Raw genomic sequence first — 22219 nt, forward strand, 5'->3', positions numbered from 1 at the left:
ATTTCCATTTCAAATTTTCGAAGAAAAGTGCAATCAGCCGTGCCGCTACGTGACTGCTGTTTTCATTCACGTTCTATTTAAATATTCGCCAAACGACGGAGTTATTCCAGATTCCTAAAATAGAGAGGTACGTTCTTGTTCAAAACGACCGCGAATTTCACGTGCGCCAACATCAAAGGGGAGCTTAAAGTTCGAAATTAGAAATGGCGGAGTGTGGTTGCGACTAGCGAATTTGCATAATGAAACCCGATAATGATGAAGCCTTTCGAAGCACACTGCAGGATGCATATTTCCATCGCGTGCCGTTCTCGATCGGGCATAATTCCGACCGAGAAATAACAGACCATTTTATTATTAACAACAATGTAATCAATTTCACTAGCAACATGAATCTGGATATTTTTTTTCACACTCCGACATTCTTGAAATAGCTACCTACTACATTAAAGATTTGAAAGTGGTCCATGAAACAACAACTTCAGATTAGACCTTCATGAATAACTGACCTTTGAACAATCCAATCACGAATTTTATTATTTTTTTTTTCAATTATGTTGGCACTGCAGTTCTTTCTTTCTGCTCAATTTATCAAAAGAATTATCGTTCAAAAATCATTTCAGAGGAAATCGAACAATCTTGACTTCATAGAAAATGGATAATGGACATACCACTCAAACTTTTTCCCCCCTGTAAGTTAGAAATTTATGTGATCAAAAAATTTCAAAGAACACATCAATTTGTGTTTTTAAAAGATTCAACTCCAATATGGAAATCATGCACAATATTTCACACACATTCTTTCGAAAGGTCCTTTGTTCCTCATTTGTATAATATTATTAGGAACTGGTTCATTTGTTTTAGAGAAATTCGAAGTTTTGTTCGAAGAAAAATTGAAAATACTTCAACGTTTCCGTCATTCAATAAATCAATAACAAACAATATTAAATTAAATGTTAAAGAAAATATACATAGGTGTACAACTTTGCTGCACCCGTTTTTTTCCGAAATTCGATGCTTTATTGCAAAAAACTGGTTATACATTCATAATTCAAAGTTTTGTCCATCGTTGGCCACTACTTTCTCCCATCTTCTGAACAGCGTACGAATCCCGCGTTGAAAAAACTGATCATCTTTCGAAGCAATCCACGAATCGTTTCGAATTTTTCACTTCTTCTTAAGACCGGAAGTGCTGGTCAGCTAGGCCGTGTACCATCAAAACAAGTATAGTCCGAGGAAGCAACGTCTGGAGAATACGGCGGGTAAGGTGAGACTTCCCAACACTTTTGAAACATGGGGTCGAGCATTTTCATGTTATAAAAACACTTTATCATGTCGATGCAGAAATCCCTTTCATCTTTTCATTGCAAGCAGCTGTTCACAAACAGAATAACTTGAGCTCGTCGGTTTTTTACGCTGACGTTATTGTAAAGTGTCAATTAAATTGCCTACATCTAGAAAAACAAACGGCGTTCAATATCTCTCGGCTTCAACTCGTAAGGCACCCAATTTCCTTGTTTCTGAACCATTCCCATGACTTTCAGGCGTTTCGAACTGGCATGTTGGCTCATTTCCAATAATCCTGTCAATTCTTGTTGCGAGTCTTGAGCAAGTAATGTCCCCAACTCTGCATCTTCGAAAATCTTCTCCCTTCCACCGCCATGCTGGTTTTCGACAACAAAATCACAGTTCTTGAAGCGTTGAAACAATTCTTAGCACGTTCTTTCACTAATACCGGCCTCACCATAGGTATTTGAAAGCATTTGATGAGCCTCAGTCGCAGATTTTTTCATATTGAAGCAGAAAAGTAAATGACGAGAATTTGGCTCGTAAGCTGACATGTTTAATCGAGAATAACCCTATGATGTAGACACAAATCAACTAATATTTCGATGGCGTTATGTTTACACATACGTAAGCTTATTGTATGACATCTACTACTTATCACTACACTCATCTATTCCCAAACGGTGAAAGCGAAGTTGGATACCTAATGAATGGTAAAGAATTTCGATAGCAAATTTCCAATTATTTCTCGAAAGAAACGTTGAAAATCGAAAATATTTATAATAAAAAAAACTGTTTCGATAAAAGTTACAGAGGTAATAGAAGTACTGGAGATCTACCAGAATATAGGGGAAGTGGCTGCTGAACAGGAAGTTGCGGGTTTGAATCTCATGTCAAAATTGGACAACCTAGAAACCGTTTGAATATTTAACTTTATTAGAAGGGCGAAACAAGTAACTAACGAGTTTCATCCGACAAATTGGTTTCCCATCTATTTCTATCGCAAATTACAAATTTTCTCAAATCTAAAAACACCGTCATGTGGACAAACAAGATTGCCAACATCCACAGCACATAAAAAAGTAAACAAGTTGACATTTCTAGAAATGATTCCATGATCAGTTTATTTTTCTATTCAAACTGCAAAATTCTTCATTAATCACCGGTAAAACTGAATAGCATAGTCCTTTAACAAACTGACTCTGGCCAATGAAGGTAGATAACAATTTAGAAAAACGATCACTCTTTTGATGAGGTTGCACTACTTTGGAGCGGACATATCCAGCAAGAAAAATCCGATAAAAAACATCAAATCACAGGTCAACAAAGTCTCAATAACATATGGATGTCTGAGAGAGATGTCGTTTGAGCAAACAAGCATATTCATGTTGATGGTAAAGTGTAAATATCTAAATCTTGGGTAAGACAAGTCCTAATCTAACCTATGGTATCGAGACTCAAGCTGACACAAATAAAATGGAGAGCATCCTAAGAACACCGTAGATGAAAACTTTAAAAACCACCGTGGGGAAAACACAGAAGAGACAGAGTGAGAAACAGCGATATGATCTATATGTGGAGGAAGAGAGAGAATATGTTGGTGAGATCACGTAGAAAAAATTGACAACAACATTTTAGCATACATCGCTAAGGATGGGGAATCAGCAAACCGAAGACCATTAGGAAGACCACCCAAACGATGGAAAGATAGCTAGCGTTATATGTCCCAGGAAGCTTCAACCCACTGAGGCGACCTTCACAACCAACAGACCTTGAGGTCTAATAGAAGAAGAAGATCACTTACTTGATTTTACTGTCTCGTAGTTATCAAATGACCCTGTTTGATTTATTGTTCATCTTTATTCCATAATGCATGAAAGAATTACCAAAAGCCTTCAAAAGTTGATATAATTGTTTGATTTATTTACCCAGACCACAATGATAAGCCACAAGTGCATTTTATAAGAATGATCTGTAGGATTATAATCGTACTTCTCTCAGAGGAATAAACATAGATAGAAGGATCATATGTCATTTTCAGTAAGCAAATTTTGTCTCCAACATAAACTTACAAATTTGATATGAAGCGCGCGGAAATGAAAACATATCAGTGATACGATATTTCACGCAATTCGCGAGAGTCTCCACAAAGAACGCACTTCTTATGTCCCATAGTGAATCAACGTTTCATATCAACTCAAAATATATTGAGATGAATACCTAAATATATCAGAAATTCAGAAAACAAACTTCATGCGCGCCAAACGACGTGAAACAACGGATGACATTAGGAGAGCATCTATGTGTATTACTCTATGGTACCACTATACGTCAAATTTCAATGCGTCTCTAATTTTGTCAACACAAACTTTTCTTGTATTTTTGATCAGAGGAAAAATTAGTACACTGATTTAATTTTCATCAACTTACGTCGTCCCCAGTGAACCTAGCAGAATTGTACAAGACCCTAGTAATGTCCATTTTGATAGTCTGCTCTTGAAGTGAAGCCATTAGATTGTTATCGAAAATAGCTAGTTGAAAATACCGAGTAACAATACTGCATTTTTGTATTATAGGTACCTAACATATAAAATGACATGAATAGAAAATAATAATTTGAACAAATTTTTATATTTCGTGAAACTGACAATATATTGAAACTCGAAATATAAAACGCACGTTATATATTCGCATAGTTCTAGATTCAAATTCCAATCTTACCCCTTGAATGTCATTTTTGGACACAAACTTAAAAGAACGTAACACAGTAACCGAACATTTCTCGATTCCCGACAAGCACCAAAAGAAGCTTTCGGTCCAACTGTCATGTGTCGTAGTCCCAACATCAAATACTATTCTTGGAATATTTCCATAGAGACTGATTTGGTATTCATAATAACGAACGCTTTGCAAGCATCCGTAGACTTTCTGAGCATATACTCTTAAAACAATGAATCGAACATTTCAACATGATGAGCTGCTTTTATACTACGCATTTCAATAGTTTCCGGGTTTCAGAATGAAATATGAAACAGTGAAGTTCAAATCAAGGGATCACAATCCTCTCTAATTAAAACGTTAATTACATTCGAAAGAAAATACCGCAATGATATCATATACAGGGTTGGGATAATCTAAAAAAACCAAGTAAATATCTTTTGAATGAAAAGGACAATTTCACAAGATCTGAAGTGAAGTGAAAGAAAAGGACAATACTTATGAAATTATGCAGGTAAGTGCAATGGCGCAAAATGCATCTGATGTAAAATTTTTCGTTGATAATATACTATCGGTTGAACCGCAAGTACCCTCAACTTTTCAAATTTATATGGGATAATATTGAAGAATCCCATGAACCGTGAAGTTTATATCCAAGGTATGGCATATTGTTGTAATTGTCATCAAAAGAGCTATGTAATGATGCAATAAAGTAATGAGTGTGCCATTTGAAATAAGGAAGTAATAGTCTGTTTCCGGTATATCTGAAAATATTTTAGGGAGAAAGATCATTGCCTCAAACCCCAATATGCAAATTTTGAGAACAAAATTATGATTAGTTTTTTATAAACGTCTTATGGTGAATCACCCTGTAGGTATGTAGGTACATTGGTAATGAAAGTTAAAAGAATGTGATCAAAGTCGAATTACTGTATTATTTTATAAGAAGGCTAAGAGTCACTTTTCATGGTGAGTCTATGGTGAAGGCATTCAAAGTCACTTCTCCTTCGAATGAAATATGTTATTTTTTTTTCAAACGTTTTGGAATTCAAAAAAATCTGGAGAACCAAATTTAAATGAGATTCATATTAACGACCGTTATACTTGATTGATGAAATAGAAAATTTGTCTGGTTATGGTTGTAGTTAAATTAATTTTAACAGACATGAAGTAACGAGCGTTCATTTAAATTCGTGGTCAAGAGTGCTGTGGAGAAATTAGAGAGGATTTTCTGTGATTACAAATAACGCTTAGCTCGTACCATATTACTAATATTTGTTAACATACTTCAAATTGGAGAAAAAGCTTAGCGCTACTTGTAATCACAAAAAATCCTCTCTAATTTCTCCACAGCACTCTTGACCATGAATTTAAATGAACGCTCGTTATAATAGTTGATAGGAAACTTTTTCCTTCCGGCGGAGAAAAAGTAGAAAAGTAGATGATTTTGTCAGTCAAAATATGACGTTATTCTACGTTTTGAATATAGAGTATTTGACTGGCTACACCAGTGCGAATTAATTCCAATTTTTGTCAAGCTAATGACATAATTAGCTCGAATTACTTCGCACTGGTGCAGCATGTCAAATGAGCTCATAGTTTTAATTATAATATAAGTGCAAAAGCCATTGGTTGAGTTTTTTGATGAACGATTGGTAGAATGAGCATTTTGTACGAGTATTATTTTCTCTAATTCTCTGAATTTTATTGAAATCAATGAAATATTTTCATAAATATCGTTTGATGATTTTTATATTGGGAAATAAGAATAGGCAGAATAGATTTCTGTATCACAAATTTGACAGATAATAGATAAATCCGTGGCAGCAGAGTTCCGAGTACAAACATAAACAATCAAATATAACCATGAAATATTTGCAAATCTGCGATATTCTCGCACGATTTTGTTTTACAAGATTTGGCAGAATGAACCGATTAGCAACAGAATTAGAAAAAAAATAATATTATTCTATATCTATAGCATTTGTGATAAAAACATTTCTATGATTTCAAGTCTCACCAGAGTCTTTGAATTTCGAGTGAGCACTGCCACTTTTTGAGAAAAGTGAAAGTCAAACCTCAATTTCTTAGCTGTCAGAAACAAGACGTTCACAAGTTCTTCGTTGAATATTTTACAAAACGAATAAGTAGAAAATGGGCAATATAAGTTCGTGCGTGAAGCAGGTTGAGTGGTGGCTGAAAGTGATAGAATTTATCCTTGCCATAATTATAATGCTGGCCTGGACTGGATATCCTATTGTAACATTCACAGAACACCATTTCGCCTACCTATGCTGCGGGTTCTGGCTCATATTTCTCGGATTCATATTGACGATGATATTCGCCGATGACCACGACTTTCTAGAAAAGTATTTCTGTATAGTTGGATGTATTGTATTCTTATGGATGTTCTTAGTTGCACTGTTATCAATGTTCATTGGTTATGGTCATGATTTCTATAGAGAGAATATAATAATGGTCATACTCTCTGGAATTGAAAGTGCGATTCTGATATTCGACACTATTTTACAATTCCAGAAGTGAATATTTACAGATGACCGACTGAAAATCTTATTCGTTGAATCCTTTTATAACTTATCTTAAGTGATATCACCTTGTTTTCTTTTGAAGTGAATAAAATAAGTTGTTTTGAGTGATGAATAATTATGAGTGATATTAATTTTTGACAATCATAACTGTTTTAACATTCGTAAGAGGTCATTTTGAAAGGACAAGGACGATGAAGTAGAAACTTATCTTGATAGACGAGTCAGGATCCTACTGTATACAGATTATATGTATTTTGCCGAAATCGTATCTAAAAATTTTATTTTTTCCTCAAGTGAATCTGTTAAACAGAGTATTCTTAAAGGTCTTCCTTTTTTTCAACAAGGGATAACTCATCAAAATAAAATATTCAGCTACTTTTGGAATTTGTTGGAATGATTTTGGCTTAGAAGTTTAATTAAGATTTTCATTGAGAAATCCTCCTTATTCTGGTATGTTCATTAATTTCAGATGCGTTTTATGTATTTGGTATATCGTTAAAAACAGATGAATACCTACTAGAAGAATTGTACATCGCATTGAAAGTGCCTGTGAAATTTTTCATTGAAAAATTAATATTTTGTTGCGGTTTCTTATCATTATCTTCTTCTAATTACCTACATATTATTACTGCACAAATGAAACTAATTTTTATCAGTGAGCAGTAAATGATTTTTAATATTTTGTTGGAGCATTTTCTCTCATTACACTGATAGGCTAAACTCAGATATCAATTTCATTCTTGATGCCAAATTTCGCGTTGATTGATTCACAAGAAGCATAGAAGATTGTCGATGGAAGCAGAATATAGAAAAATAAAAGCATTTCTGTAACAACAGATTCCATTCAGTTGATATTCAGTCTGTAATTTCAACCTGTGCAATTGAAACACTCGGATAATGTAATCAGTAATTGCCTCTGAATATTTATAAAATTCTGAAAATATTGGCAATTTAATTGTTACAACATTTACTTCGGAGAGATACTTTCCCAAATTTCCCTTCGTCAATAAATTATCACACCACTAAAATTAGCAAAAGCTTAAGGTACATTTTCGTCAAAACGTCAAAACTACTTGTTCGATTCTACGTTTCTTTTTTTTTATTCCAGGTTATTTTTTTCTGGACGGTCATTTATTAACCTTACCCTCTATTTGCCAAATACCGGGTGCAGCAATTAAAGCCTGTTTTTCCATGAAATTTGTAATACTCTGTAGAGTGTAACAGTTACATTATCAACTTGGAATTGAAGTTACACTTCAGCCTTTTCTTTTTTCAACATTTTCATTTTTGAGTCACTTCATTATATTGGTCTGTAGCGAGTATTTTCATCTATGGCACGAATACCTTCTTGGCAACGACGACCCATTACTTAAAATAAGAGACTTCATGCCATTTTGGTCCAGGCCTTCTAAAATTGCAATCAGTCGCTGCGTACGTCTTCCAAAGTTACGTTTCTTTTGTAATCTTCTCCCAATGATTTTCTATGGAATTTAAATCCGGGCTCCGAACTGGCCATACCTTGGTAACGATACCTCTTCCTGTAGATAAAATTCCTCACAAATTGAGCGGCGCGAAAAGAGGCTTGGCATCAACAAAAATCCTTGCCCTATATATGGCGCCAATGGTATTACATGTGGTTTTGAAAACTCCATTATGTACCTTTCAGTTGAAAGTAAAAACTAAAAGGCTCAATATCGTTTTGTTATATGGATCAGACGTTATTAATATTTTTCACGCATATTTTTTATGAATTTATTATTTCATTTTGTTACTTTTTATCAATAAATCGAGTTCTACTGCAACCTGGGTCAAATATCGTCCCATGAATAAATCTGCAAAATTGAAACATGGTTCATATCGATTATTCAATATAAATAGTCTCTTGTTTATATCAACAAAATCAATTGAGTGTGTGATATGTTTCTGATATACATATAAATTGCATTATTGTACAATTATGGTCGTCTACTTCGCAATATTTTTTTAAAGCTTAAGTCAACGGACAAATCAAACCCCTCCCCTCCACGATTTTTTTTTTAGCTATGACCTTGAGTGAACGAGATCGTTGACGACAATTCACTTTATGTGAATCAAGAGATCCTGTAGATAAGTCGGTGTTCTATACGATAAAATTGAACGTTTCAGTCTCTTTAACAACGATAACCTTAGCAAGATCACCAAGAGAAATTATATAAACTCACCCTCGTCATCGTTGTCATCATGTGTGGCACTACATTCTCTGCAAACGGCATGTCTCTGTTGTCCTCTCCTAGCCATTTGCTGCAACGCGAACAACTCTTGCTCTTCCAGCTCCATATCTTTGTACCCCTCTGGTGGACTGAGAGTTACGGCGTCAACGAATTCCAGGGGCGGTGCGAATTTCGGACTTTGAGGGGTTGGGTCATAACCTTCGTAAACGCTACAGTTGCAATTCGGCTCGCAACACGTAAGGCGCACCATTTCATGCTGGTTACACGTGCAGACGCTATCGTCGTCCTCGTCATCGTAGTCGCATTCCTCACGGATCAGTATTATGTAGTCCGCATCAAAGAACTCATTCTTGTTCTCGTTAAACACTACCCTATTCGACTTCTTATCTCTGTTTCGACCCGGCCTCTTCAGCAGCGATTTCAGGTTCTCCGCATCAGGGTTGTGCTTTGGCCTTTCACTATCAGTCCCCATTTTGGCTTTCAAATTTCTCAGGATGTAGAACTGCTCCTCTAATTCAGCGTCTTCGTCTAGCGAGATCACGTGGTACTCTTCGTCGCTGTCGTCGCCTTGATTGAGCTCGTCGTATACCAAGCAATATCCATTCAACACTGATGAGAAAGAACTGATCTGACTGACGTCGAACTGGCAGAAATCCTCGCCACCTGTAATGAATAACAATATTCAGTGCATGTGTTATTAATTTCATTAGGATTTTGCTAGTGGCGGTTTTCAATGGGATATTTTCCCAGGAAGAAGCCTTTGTGCGAAAAGGGGAAGATTCCTATGTTATCTATAGGAATGCGATGTATGATCGTGATTAGGTGTTTCTGCTCATAATTATGATTTTAATCTTTGAATAATTTTCCCACAAGTCCAGTGAGTGCGTTCAACAATGGAGTATTATGCATTATGACTTCACACAGAAACGGAGTACTATGGTACTGAACCAAATGACAATTTTGTTCAATTAACAACCCTGCTTAGGTTCTTAAAGATAGAAATGAAGCAGTTCTCAATTACATTAATGGACAATAGGTGAATCAAGGGTGATTGAATTATAACTCATCAGCAAACCAATACAATCATGAAATTAAAACGCCAGTTCCAATCTATTAGGGCGCACTCGATGTTACCGTTCCATAATTTTGCTGATCGGTATACAATAAACAACGCTTCCCAAGATGGTGATAAAACTCGAACTACTGGGATTCACGATTGAGAGATGTTTACACCTTAACGCCGATAGCAAGAATGCAGATTTTACTGCTTCCTGACTTTTATATAGGTCAAACTGGACGTTCTTTTGAAATTTGGGAATTAAAGGATGAACACAAAAAATCCATTCTTCAAAACGAATCAACTACTGGCATCTCCCATTTTTTGTATTGTATTTTATGTATTATATATTAATTTAAATCATTTTGTAGATTATAATAAAACTAAAATTTTACATGAAGCTGTTAGCTTCAGATAGATATTTTAATATCTACTACCTTTTAGCTCAACAACTGCCAATTATCAACGAATAACGATCGAAAGTAATTCCGTTCATCTCCAGTGAAATTACATCTATTAGGCCAATTGAAAAGACCCCTCAGCGCCAATGAAGAAGAATCGCGAAAGACAAATCGAACTACAAAAATTGTATCGAAAAGTTGGAAGATCGCTATAATCGCTGTATCGCCCTCGAAGGCAACTATGTTGAATAATAAATTTTTCCAAAAATGTGTTTTACTATGGTAGACCGGGGACTATTCAATTTGCCTGTTATGATAAGAATAAGAAAATGTTTATTCATAAATAAACATGTTTGAATCTCAGAGGTATTATACAAATATAAATGTATATGTGCATTTAGACTATTTTTACTTTTGAAAATGGGTTAGTCCCCGAAACGTGAAGGTTGTTTAACTATTTTCTCTGTTTCAGTATAGTAACGAGTTCATTACAGTACTAAAAACAGTGCTTTAATGAACTCATTACATTGTTTTCAGTTATATTTTTCGTTTAGTGGTTGTCTAGACTGACTTCTTATCCAACCAATTTTCATCTCACGTCAATTGTCAATATAATATTTGAATATAGTGAAATAATTCACAAATTTAATGCGTAATTATATTATTAATAATTTTTTTTTCGAAATTCGAAACGTACGATTCAAATTCAAATTCCGCCGTAATCTGTCAATTTTCGTAACAGTCACACCAACTGCCAAGATTCAATACAAAAGTCCCTAAGATGTATCATCTGATTTTTTCATTGAATTTCGACAATGTTTCTCAAATAAACTTGAATGAAATAGAGAAAATATCGTCTTATTCCTGTTGCAGAACGCAATTCCAATACTCACGAATTTCGCATTCGTGTTGGAATAGGAGCACATTCTACCACTTGTTTTAGAATATACTAATATTATGGTAAAAATTGTCAAGATAGTCAAGTCATAGTGTTTTATTTTTCGTGCTCAACTCGATTATTGGAAGCTATAAACAAAGTTTTTAAAATGTTTTTTCAACAAATACTGATGATATATCCTATACCTAATCATAAACTTTGATAAAATTAGATTTTTGATTTTACTCTCATCCAATTTGAATGCTCCAACATTTTATGAATTTTACAGGTCCGTAAATCCAAATTCAACGCCAAGTGGAACCTCGTGCCTTCCTCATAATAAAATCAAGACAATGAACTGGGTTTGAAGCAAGAGAAATACGAAATATTAAATTCCCTTTCAGAAATCAACTCTTTTTACGATATAATTCCGCCGCTTTGAAGTGAACATTAAGTTCGATATAATCACCTCGAGTATCAACTACTACTCTTCGGATACATATTCCCTTTGTGGATAAAGACTCCGAGAGAAAAAGCAGTAATGATGTATCATCTTCCCTTTGTGAAGTCCGCGGCTAGACGCTAGATGAGTGAATCTCGTGTGAACCCTCAAAGATGAAGATTACATGAGAAGTTGAAGTTATACTCGTTTGGATCTTCCCCAAGATACTTCCAGGAGATGCCTCTTTGTTGCAAAGTTTCCGAGATGAAACTAGAACAACGAATCGATATCTGCTGTATGTGCATTACTTCAGTTTAACGTGGAATTTTCGTCTGAGGTATATTATGGTTAGAGAGGTTCCGAGAAATAAATAAACAGCTCTGGCATAAAGAGCTTTTGTCATCATCCGATTTACTCAGAACACATTTGGAAATGTATTTCTTACGCAATTAATGAAAGAATGTCCCAGAATTAGTGCTCAATAATTCATTACCGTATTGTACGATGGAAAATATTGAAGGAATGATTCTTTTTTCAAAAATGTTCCTCTTTAGATAAATGTATGTTATTTTTGTCGGAACTAACGCAGCAAAAATTGATGAAATATCGAATGACTTTTCTTATTGAGAAGCTCAAAAACTACTAGACTCAATAGATTTAGTCCCTACTTGATGGAAATTGATTTGAATCAAAATTGTTTATTTGCATCAAATTAGTACTAGTGGCTTACTTCCTCCCCGAATTTTATTAAATATTCAAATCATCGAAACAAGGAGATTCATGAAATAAAAAATAGTATCCGTCAAGACTGGTACCTACACTACTCTTACCACATCACAGTAGGGTCAGACCAAAACATTAAGTTCTCGCCCATTGAGCATTGTGATTTGTGGTGAAAATCATTCACATCTAAATTCAAAACAGAAATCTTAAAAAATAGGTTTACTATTTTATTTTCAATATAATTATGAATTTCGATAAAAAGGAATATTTCAACCGGAATAGACACATTAGAATGCAGAATATCCTTCTTGCATGATTAGGCGCCATTAATATAAGAATATAATAAGTGCGACAAACTTCAGGGGGTGATTCTGCATAAAAATAATGACAGTTCACTTATAATTATCATTTGGAAATGCTTACTTGCTCACTTATTTATTGCGCGTTTATTCATATGCAGTCAAGAATTTGTTATTCCTCATTGACGCGCATACAGACAATGATCTTTTTTTCTGAGAGGTAAAAATAGTACGCCACTGAAATATTTCAAGCTGAAATTCATTTTTGAATTTCTTTATCAATTTGGGACGAAACACCTCTCATGCTTATAGGGAGCCGTTATTAAGCTGAAACAAAACACCTCAACGCGTATTTTTCATCTCTCCAATAATTTTTTCTCGATAATGTATTTTAGTCAAGATGTAAAATCGGCGCCCCTTGCGAAAATAAGGTATGAGAGTTTTTCTGTCAAAAATTAGATAAGATGTATTTCTTTATATCAGATAAATTCAAGTTACATGTACATTACAGTCAGCTAAACTTTAAATGAAATGACGTCAAAAAATAACAGTTACTTTGTAGCCTCAAAATATTCCTTAATACTATATGTTTCTAATGGAATTAATACATCTTTTACTTTTTTTCGGAATGATTTATAATTCATTATACATTTAATATTGTATAAGGTAACTTATTGAAGGCTTTGATACATATATAGGCACTGGCAGTAGGTACTCTTCTCAGTTAATGTCAAACTATGGGTTGGAAACATCAAATCTAGATTCCTTGTATTATAATTATTTACATTTTCAGACAAGAAGTTGTATTTATTTTTATATGGAAACATCAATGTTCTTTGAACCCCAATTTGTGAATTATTCGAGTTGCTCTTTTCTGAATTAAAAATATTTTTTCCAAAATTCCATCAAAAAATTGATAGCAAAAAAAATAACTTCAACATCTCGTTTTTCGGAAAAAGTAGCATTTGGGAACAAAAATTATATAGCAAACTATCATTAATTTTTCATGCGGAATCGCCCCCTGAAGTCGCACTCATTTACCAACATGTACAAGCCAGTTCATTTCCTAAAAAAATAATTCTAAAAAAGTGATCCTGTATTCAATTATCACATCATGTAATGTTCCCATGGCATGTCAAAGATCAGAAAGTTTCATCTTCAAGATTTTTGGCTCAGAAGACTGAAGTGGATATAACAAAGTAAAAATCTTCATGCAGAATTTCTAAAAAAAACACATGAATTCTAATAAGCGAACAAAAGCTTCCAACTTCAGTACTTTTCTCATTTTCTTGAAATTCAATCGCCGTATATCTCCATTATACATTTCGAAATGGAAGAACTTCATTATTCTCATGAATTCATTGCAAAATTTATTCTTTTGGTCAACAGTTGTGTAAAAAAATTTAAAGTTTATATCTGAAAACTGAAACGATTGAAAATTTCATTGAAAAAACGTGAATAACCGGCCTGGGCGTTATCTTCTCGGATTATGAAAAACCTCCACGTAGTTAATTACCTTCTATAATACCACAGATATCCAAACTTCGCTACGAAATTTCATTCAGGTTTTTCAGGTGGGTGTTTTTGGAGTATAAATTTCCAACGATTTATGAGGGGCAATTTATGAAGAAGTGCGCGTACCTAGTTGTCAGGTCGTGGGTGTCGTATAGCGATAGCGTGTTTTAGTTGAAACTCACATCTGCTCACCACTCAAAAGGGCACAATTCAAAAACCCTACCAAATATTTCAATTTTAACCACAGAAGATGATCTTCAGATTAATAGTTTTAATAAGTATTATGAGCAAGTTAAATGGAAGTATTGAGGGCGATATATTCGATTATAAGGTTCATTCGAATATATACTGAGTGCTTAAAAAGGGTAAACACTCGTATATTCTTGCGCGAATTGGATGGGCGATATTCAGAAGTATCGAATTCTCTGCAGTTTGAATTTGGTGTATCAAAAGGAGAAGTTGGACCAAAATCCAGTTCATCTCCATTCACAAACATGGAGACAAGCAATTTGGGATATAGAGCGATAGTTCAATCTTTTCTTTTTTTCAAACTTTACATTTCACGCCATTTTCCAATATTCTCTCATAGCATGAAAACAGTTCAATTCATTAGGTTGCGGTTTTCACCAAATTAATTCTTGCATGAAATATGACATTTATTTTTTTCTAGCACAAAGGGGCTCTGAGATCCTTCACTAAACAACGCATTTGGGACACCCGATACATTGATCATATCATAAATTCTTTTGCGAAAAACTTAAAGTTTCCAAAAATTTTTTTTAATTGGCAAATTAAACTATTGGCATTATACAATGTAGATTATTGTGAAAATTATGTGAAAACCCCATAAATATCGGTGGTTATAAGAGGAAATCTACAATAACTCTTAAAGTCAGCTGTTGGATCCTTTTTTCCTTAGACCTTAGTTGTAATCGAGAGCTCATAGCAAACGGGTGTCAGTAAAATGGCAAATGTACTAGTTCATTAGCCTTGAAGCGAGCCTTTGAAGTGTATATGAAAGTGAAGTACCGGTATTAATGTAAAAAAAAACTATCAAACATGGATTACAGATATTACCTCATATAGAACCTAACTGCAAATTTGTGAGTTTTCATCGATATACTCAATATTCAATAACCTTCGTGATACCTTTAGCTTGAATACAATGTCTTGGGCTATATAAATTAACACAAATGTCAAATATATAAAATTAAAGTCTTCCGAGTATATTCTCCTGCACTGAATGATAATTTGAAATAAGAAATTATGTCTTAAGTGGACTGAAAAGTAAACGATGTACGTTGATGATTTTCATATTACTTATTCCCTATTCTGTAGATATTTGATTAAAGATTTCGTCATTTGAGGTAGTATACGTACCTACATGTGAAAAACGATAAAAAAAATTATTTATTTACGTCAGGTATATAAACGAATTAGTTGTTTATTCATAATGTAGAAATTGAAGGATCTGCCATATTATCTCCGATTTATGGGCAATTGTCCATTCATCCAAAGCCTTGTATTCATTTGTTTTTTAATTTCAATGCTTCCTGCATTACGTTTACTCATAACATTGGATAAAAAAAAATTAACGGTTAAATGTTTCATCAGTGATAATTCATCACTTATGCTGTAGATTGCGTTTTTCATTTCAATTCATTTCAATTGATCCCTTTCTGAAGATACGGTAACAAAACCTACACAGAACATGACCTGTTCTCCTGATTCTAGATAATGAGAAGCCTTACAAAGATATAGAACAATCGGAATGAAACACCTACAAAAATGAATAGAAGATTATACAGGATGTTCATAAATTGGAGGTACAAACGAAAATGACTTGGAAAATTTGAAGAATGAAGTCCTATAAACATGGGCATGATAACTCTGTGTTTTCGAGATACATGATTACTAATTTGAATTTTCCCGAGGATTTAGAGAGAATTGTTACAATTTTTTTTTATCGAAATCGGTAGCAGATAAGACAAGAGTATGAGAAATCAAAAAGATCAGCATTAGAACACAGTTTTTTTTTAGTTTTTCAAACTACCTCTTATCCATCAAGAAATTTCTGAAGGAAAAAAGCGGTAGTGTTCCAAAAAATATATCACCCTGTGAATTTGCAATAGAAATTGGTATAGCAGGTAATGGAAACTGTAAATTGGAATAACTATGCCAAATTTCAGTTGAATAACTCGTGATTCGCAGGCGCTGTGGGAAAAAAATCAATTTTAACATTATGTCCTATGTTTTTGGACATTTCTCCTCAAAATTATGAGGGGAATCTCTCATTTCCGTTTGTACCTGTGATTTAGGGACAATATATCAATGTCAATCAATCGCTAAACTTAAAAATTAAATTCTTGAATGACAAAAACTGAAATTGAAGGATCAGAAAAAAGAATTATTGGAAATGAAGATAGATGATGACATTATAGTACTGCACATTCTTACTTCGAACAATGTCCAAGTTATCGAAATCTCTTATTTATATATTTGTACTTTATGTTTCTACAAATTTTCCGAAGGAATGAAAAGAACACAATTATTTCGAGCAAATTAATCAATCAAATTCACATCGAGGATCGATGTGATATAGCAAATGAATATTGTATTAAATATCACATACCGATACCCAAAGGTTCACAACAAATTATTCCAATTTGTAATCATTCGAATATCGACTAGCGCTCTTATTCTAAAATAATAAAAACAATTGAAAACGCTTTCATGTTGATTTCCCTTATTCCGGTTCCCACTTGATTTTTTAAAGTGAATTGTGAAAAAAACAGGTTGAAAAACCTTCTGCCAACAGATGTCTGTAGTGAATTATCAATGCCAAGGTGATTAATCGAGCGTTGATTGAACATTTCCCCAAATCGTTGAAAGCAACGATGACAGAGATTGATGTTGAACCAACAGATTTATCAATTTCCCAACTGGAAACGTACATCAATTTTTTTGTATAGCCTATCATGTTTATACTACAGTGCAATGACGAACTCATGTCTTTGTTTTGTAATGCAGTGCAACGGCGTAAAAGTTTTTAAAAATCCGATTATTTTTTGTAGCTATTGAATCAAAAGTTATGCACTTATATTTCGTTTCACTATGTTTATACAACCAATGTTTTTTTTATTATCTGTTCGACGTTTCGTTCATATTCAGACAGTACAGGATATCCCAAATTCGATGCTCACTGAAAATATGTCAACTAAATCAAACAATAAGACTTGGAGAAAAAAAATCTTCAAAGACCACCGATTTCATTTTTCGGAATATGTAAAAAGTTATCAGGAATCATATCGAAAATGTTTTGCTTCGTTCTCGAGTTATGGGCTGTTTCTGAAGAATATAATTCCAAATATTTCGCTATATCTTCGTTTCTGTTAGAGATACTCAAAACATTCTGATACGTTTATTTCGGTGATAAAGGATAATCATAATACATTATAGAAATTAATTACCGTTTTAAAGATATAGAAGACAGTTGGTGTTTTTGGAATTGGGCCAGCGAGGAAGATTTATTATTTAAAAATAAAAGGTTCCTGGATCAAAAAAAACGAAAACCATTCTATAAAATCTGCACTCAACTTTTACTTTCATAAAAATTTTTATTCAAACACTCTCGTTGCTCCTGTGTGAAGAATGGAATGGAAATTTACCTAAATGAGAAGTTGGTAGTATTTTTCATTACGGAAAATTAATGATGATGTAACGGGAGCAGAAAGTCCGTCAAGCAAAGCCATTCACTATTTTTCTCAGCATTATTCTAAACTCAACGGAAAGATTCGAAAGTATTGAAATCAAACATTTTGACCACTGAATAGTGGAATATATTAATTTTTTAGAAAGGATATCCAAGGTAGGCATTTGCGCTCGTATTTGACAACTTAAACGTAATTTTTTTTAAGAATGTTACTTTATCACTTATAGGAGAAAAAATAAAAAAAAACGGTCGCTCTGGGATGTATTTTCGATAACAATGGTCGTATCTTAATTTGAAAAAAAACTTTTTGAAGCTTGTAGTTTATAGTTTAGAGATCTCATGATGAAAAAATTGTCAAGCAACGTGTACCGCTCAATCCTAATGAATACAGTACCTATCTAAAATTTCTGCGAAATTTTTTCAGTTTTATTTTTGGCCTACAGACTTGGAAATTTTTTTTCCAAGTTAACCACTTTATGGATGAGATAATTTGTTCATTCAGCTTCAATATCCTTTTTTCAAAATTTCGATACTATAAATCAAATATGCATTGCTCAGAGTATCTAATGACAACGAGTAACATTTCTCATTTAAATGAGAAATTTTCTGAATAATAATCGTATCTGAGCATGAAGAAACAAAAATGGACAATTATTGTAGTGATTTTTCATGTACACCACCAGAAATTGCAAGCGCCGCTAAAGTGGCGACATAAAACCTTTTGCCAGAAAAGTTGCGGGGGAAGTATAAAAAGCAGAAGGAACTCTTACCCTCATGGTATACTTCAAGGAAAGTTAGAAGGTAAACTGAAAACGAAAAGGATGGCAGACTTCAGTGAAAAAGTTAAAACTATGAACTCTGCTACACTTTGGTCGGTGTACTCAATGCTACGATCTGTGTTATCTGTATAAGGAACAGTTTTGACATCAGCCAATATAAAAAATTAAAGGCATACATAAAAAGCCAATCTGTGGGATACAAATCAAAAAAATCAACAACTTTTCCCAAAAAAAGAAATTGTGCAAATTCCTTTGTGAAGCGCCACATGAAATATTTTTGATGAAGAAAGTGAATAGCATTCATTAGTCTGTAAATACTAATGAGCGATTTCATTGAGAGTTAGAATTAATTGGGAGTTTTGGAGCATATGGACGAGATGAACTTGTGAAAATGAAGACATAAAAAGAAGAAGACATAAAAGACACTGAAGACAAATATTCCTTATCAATAGTACAGGCTCTTGCCTCTGCGATCAATGTTTATGTTTAATAATAGTAAAAATTCTTCACTCAAAAACAAGAAAAATCTGTATTGTTACTAATAGTGGAGAAATTGAATTTTATCATTCTGCAGAAGGTATGTTGCATTGAGACCATCATATGACGACACCCTATATTGTCTATTTCTACGATATTGTAACAGAAACCGTTCTAAACAAGAGGTGGCAATGAATATAATTGGAAAAATAACCCTTGAAATCGGCCAGTACTTGAATTTATCAGATTATAACAAATATACAGGTCAAGGTTTTCGTCGAATGTCAGCTATCGTTTAAGTTAATGGAAGAGGTAATCCAACTGAAACATCATGGAGGTTAGAAAAGTTCTTCTACAGCCGAAGGATACATTGAAAAAAGCATAAACAATTAAATTGAAACGGCACAGAAAATCTTGGGTAAGGGTCAATCATCTAAAGCGCAAATTGTTGAATCATTAACAATGGCGGAACATACAATTTCAAACTCATTTGTCACAAAAAATTCTAAAAATTGACCTTTTAATTTTCATTCCTCAAATCAAATAAAGTTCACTATTTCAAAAAAAAAACTAAGAAAATGAAGTGCTGCAATGAAACAGCTTCAATATACTTTTGAATTTCTACTTTACTCTTGAAAAGAAGGAGTAAGGAGTACTTAGAAGAATTAATAGTTAATATGTAAGTATTGATTCTCAATTCATCAGGAGAAAAAAAATTTACAGCGCATTCAGCTTTTCGGAAGTGATGAAACAAAGTCTTGGAAACTTAGACTTGAAACCAAAACATTGTAAACAATTTGTTTCAAGTGGTCTTAAGATTTTGGAAATCAATAAGATACCATTAATTTCAATGCATTATTTGTATGCTTGGGTTCAATACTGTGAATTGTTTAGAACTTATCAACGTCATGATTTTTTAAATCCTTTTAAATACATGATATGATGACTGAGGCTAACACCTTACATGTTTTGTTAACAAAAGTACGTCATCAAAACCTTTGGGTACACAACTGGTTGGAAGGACTGAAATATGCAGAAATCAAACGAAATATTACCTGTAAAGCTAGTCAATCCTTCAGCGTAATCCTCGTCATAATCATTTCCATTAACTTCCAAGGTCCTCACTGTCCTATCACTTTCCCCCCTATCGCCTTGGCCCCTTTCTGTTTTCAGTCCACAATCTTCGACCACCTGTTCTGCAACATCTGCTCCACCGTCACCTTCTTTGGTCTCTTGGCCGATCCCCGTATTCTTCAGCAGCTTCTCCTCCAAGTACCTCAATCGCGACTTGTTCTCGTCGATCCTCTTGTTTATATCCTTAGAACTGAGCCTCAAACCACCAGATTCGACCTCCTGCTTACTGCTATCAGGAGCTGCAACTTTGTTGTCGTTCACGTCACTTTCACTGTCGAAAACTAACCTCCCGTTCTTGAAGCTCCAGCGGAGGTTCTTGGGCTCGGGGCTTGGTGCTGCGTTTGGCTCTTGTTCGGCGTCTTTCTCGGCGGTTTCGAAGAATTCTGGGTTCGAGCTGGTGCAGCCTGGTAGAAGAGCTTGCCTCGACACGACGCAGCCTTTTGGGGCGGCCGTCTTCGTCGGACTGCACCCCGGCGCCGGTGCAGGAACACAGGATTCGGCGTGAATCGATCCGGGAGGATTCGACGGCGGGCGATCGCCGAGGAGGTGCGCGTCGGAGGTAACGCGTCCACGACCGTCTTCCGGCGAGAAGGATGCTGGAGTCGATGATGGTGCCGGGACGACGGGATCGGTTGACGACCTGTAAGGAACAAAAAATGTATGAATAGTCAATAGACAATGCTGAACATACATAGCCTCAAGACTGTACACAAAAATATCAAGGAATATAAGAGAAATAAGAAATTTAAAAAAGTTCAAGAAAGAAATTAAAAACTGGTTAATTGAAGAAGATCGAAAATTTATACACAGTCTGATAAAATCTTCATGAATTGAGTTGCTAGTATTTTTAAAAGATGAGATGATGGAAGAAAATTTCCAAGATAAGTCAAATTCCCGATATTGAAAAAAACAATTAAAAATTCCCTATTATGAGAAAAATTTCCCAATTAAGACCAATTAGCCGAATCTATCGTTAATAGAATCATATTTTTATTTTATAGCTGGAAACAGTTATTCCAAAGATAGCTCACAGTTTGTTTTCTGAGTTTACTTTGAACTTGTACTCATTGTATTTGAATTAACTCATTTATTATTATTATCATTTATTATATAGGATTTACAGGACAAGAATCTATTGACTATACGCGTTTTGAATCTATTTATTTTTGAGCACTGGTTCACCAAACAGAACACTCTATCATATTCATCAATTCAATTCAATTCAGGAGAGAAATATACAAACAGAGTTCAATATTTGAACGAACACCTAAGCCAAGCTTGTGCTGTGTAACTTCGTCCAAGTGCACCTAAAATGAACTCACAAAAAAATTACAATAGGCAAGTTCAATTGCGAGAACAATCTCTCAACTTCTCTTTTAGTGCTTATGTCTCTCAATGAAGTAGACAATATATTAATGAATTTTGGTCCCAGGTACGAAATGTAATGTTGTGTAGATATGCGTTTTTCTATACAATGGAACTACTAAAGACATGTTCACCCTAGAGCGAGTAAAAACCGGATGGGTATAATATTCAAAAGATGGTGACTTCAACAATCTCACAAGACAACGTCATTGTCATAATGTATGTAATTTTGAGGCTAGAATGGTCTCAAACATTGAGGTTTGAGGTTTGACTCTCTGATGACGAATTCATGGTCAAATACGAGAATGTCCGTCTAGTTCAGTCAATTGTGTTTTTCAGAGGAAAGTTTGTGGTAGTATTGATTTCTTCGATTTTTATGTTTTTTTGTGGTGATGAATCTGAATCCGAGGTTTGCCACCAAAATTTCATGAAGGAATATTGACATAAATGCAAAAAAATTTTGAAAAATGCATTTTTGGCGGTTTTTTGCATATAACTCGGAAAATATCAATTTTTCGTGAATGACCTTCTCATACAAATGAAAAGGTAATAAAATTACCTACACATTTCTTCGGTCAAGTTTTTTTGTTCGATAAACCGTTCTGGCTCAATCCATACAAGTTTAAACAAAAAGCCATCATCAGTTTAGAAGAAAATATACTAGATGACAAGGAAAC

The 22219-nt window shown here is 34.1% G+C and overlaps 1 protein-coding gene across 2 annotated transcripts in view; it reads right to left on the bottom strand.

Moving 5' to 3' along the window:
- The window catches only part of LOC123679011, a 293836-nt gene that overhangs the window by 82328 nt on the left and 189289 nt on the right, over window positions 1–22219 (bottom strand). For both annotated transcript variants that reach the window (XM_045616321.1, XM_045616322.1), the window contains 2 exons: window positions 20099–20817; window positions 8753–9424 (listed from right to left, as the gene is read on the bottom strand). In XM_045616321.1, coding sequence (XP_045472277.1) covers window positions 8753–9424; window positions 20099–20817 — 1391 coding nt within the window. The remainder of the gene's footprint in view (window positions 1–8752; window positions 9425–20098; window positions 20818–22219) is intronic.

The sequence above is a fragment of the Harmonia axyridis genome, chromosome 4, assembly GCF_914767665.1.
Source record: "Harmonia axyridis chromosome 4, icHarAxyr1.1, whole genome shotgun sequence".
In the NCBI taxonomy this organism is placed as follows: domain Eukaryota; kingdom Metazoa; phylum Arthropoda; class Insecta; order Coleoptera; family Coccinellidae; genus Harmonia; species Harmonia axyridis.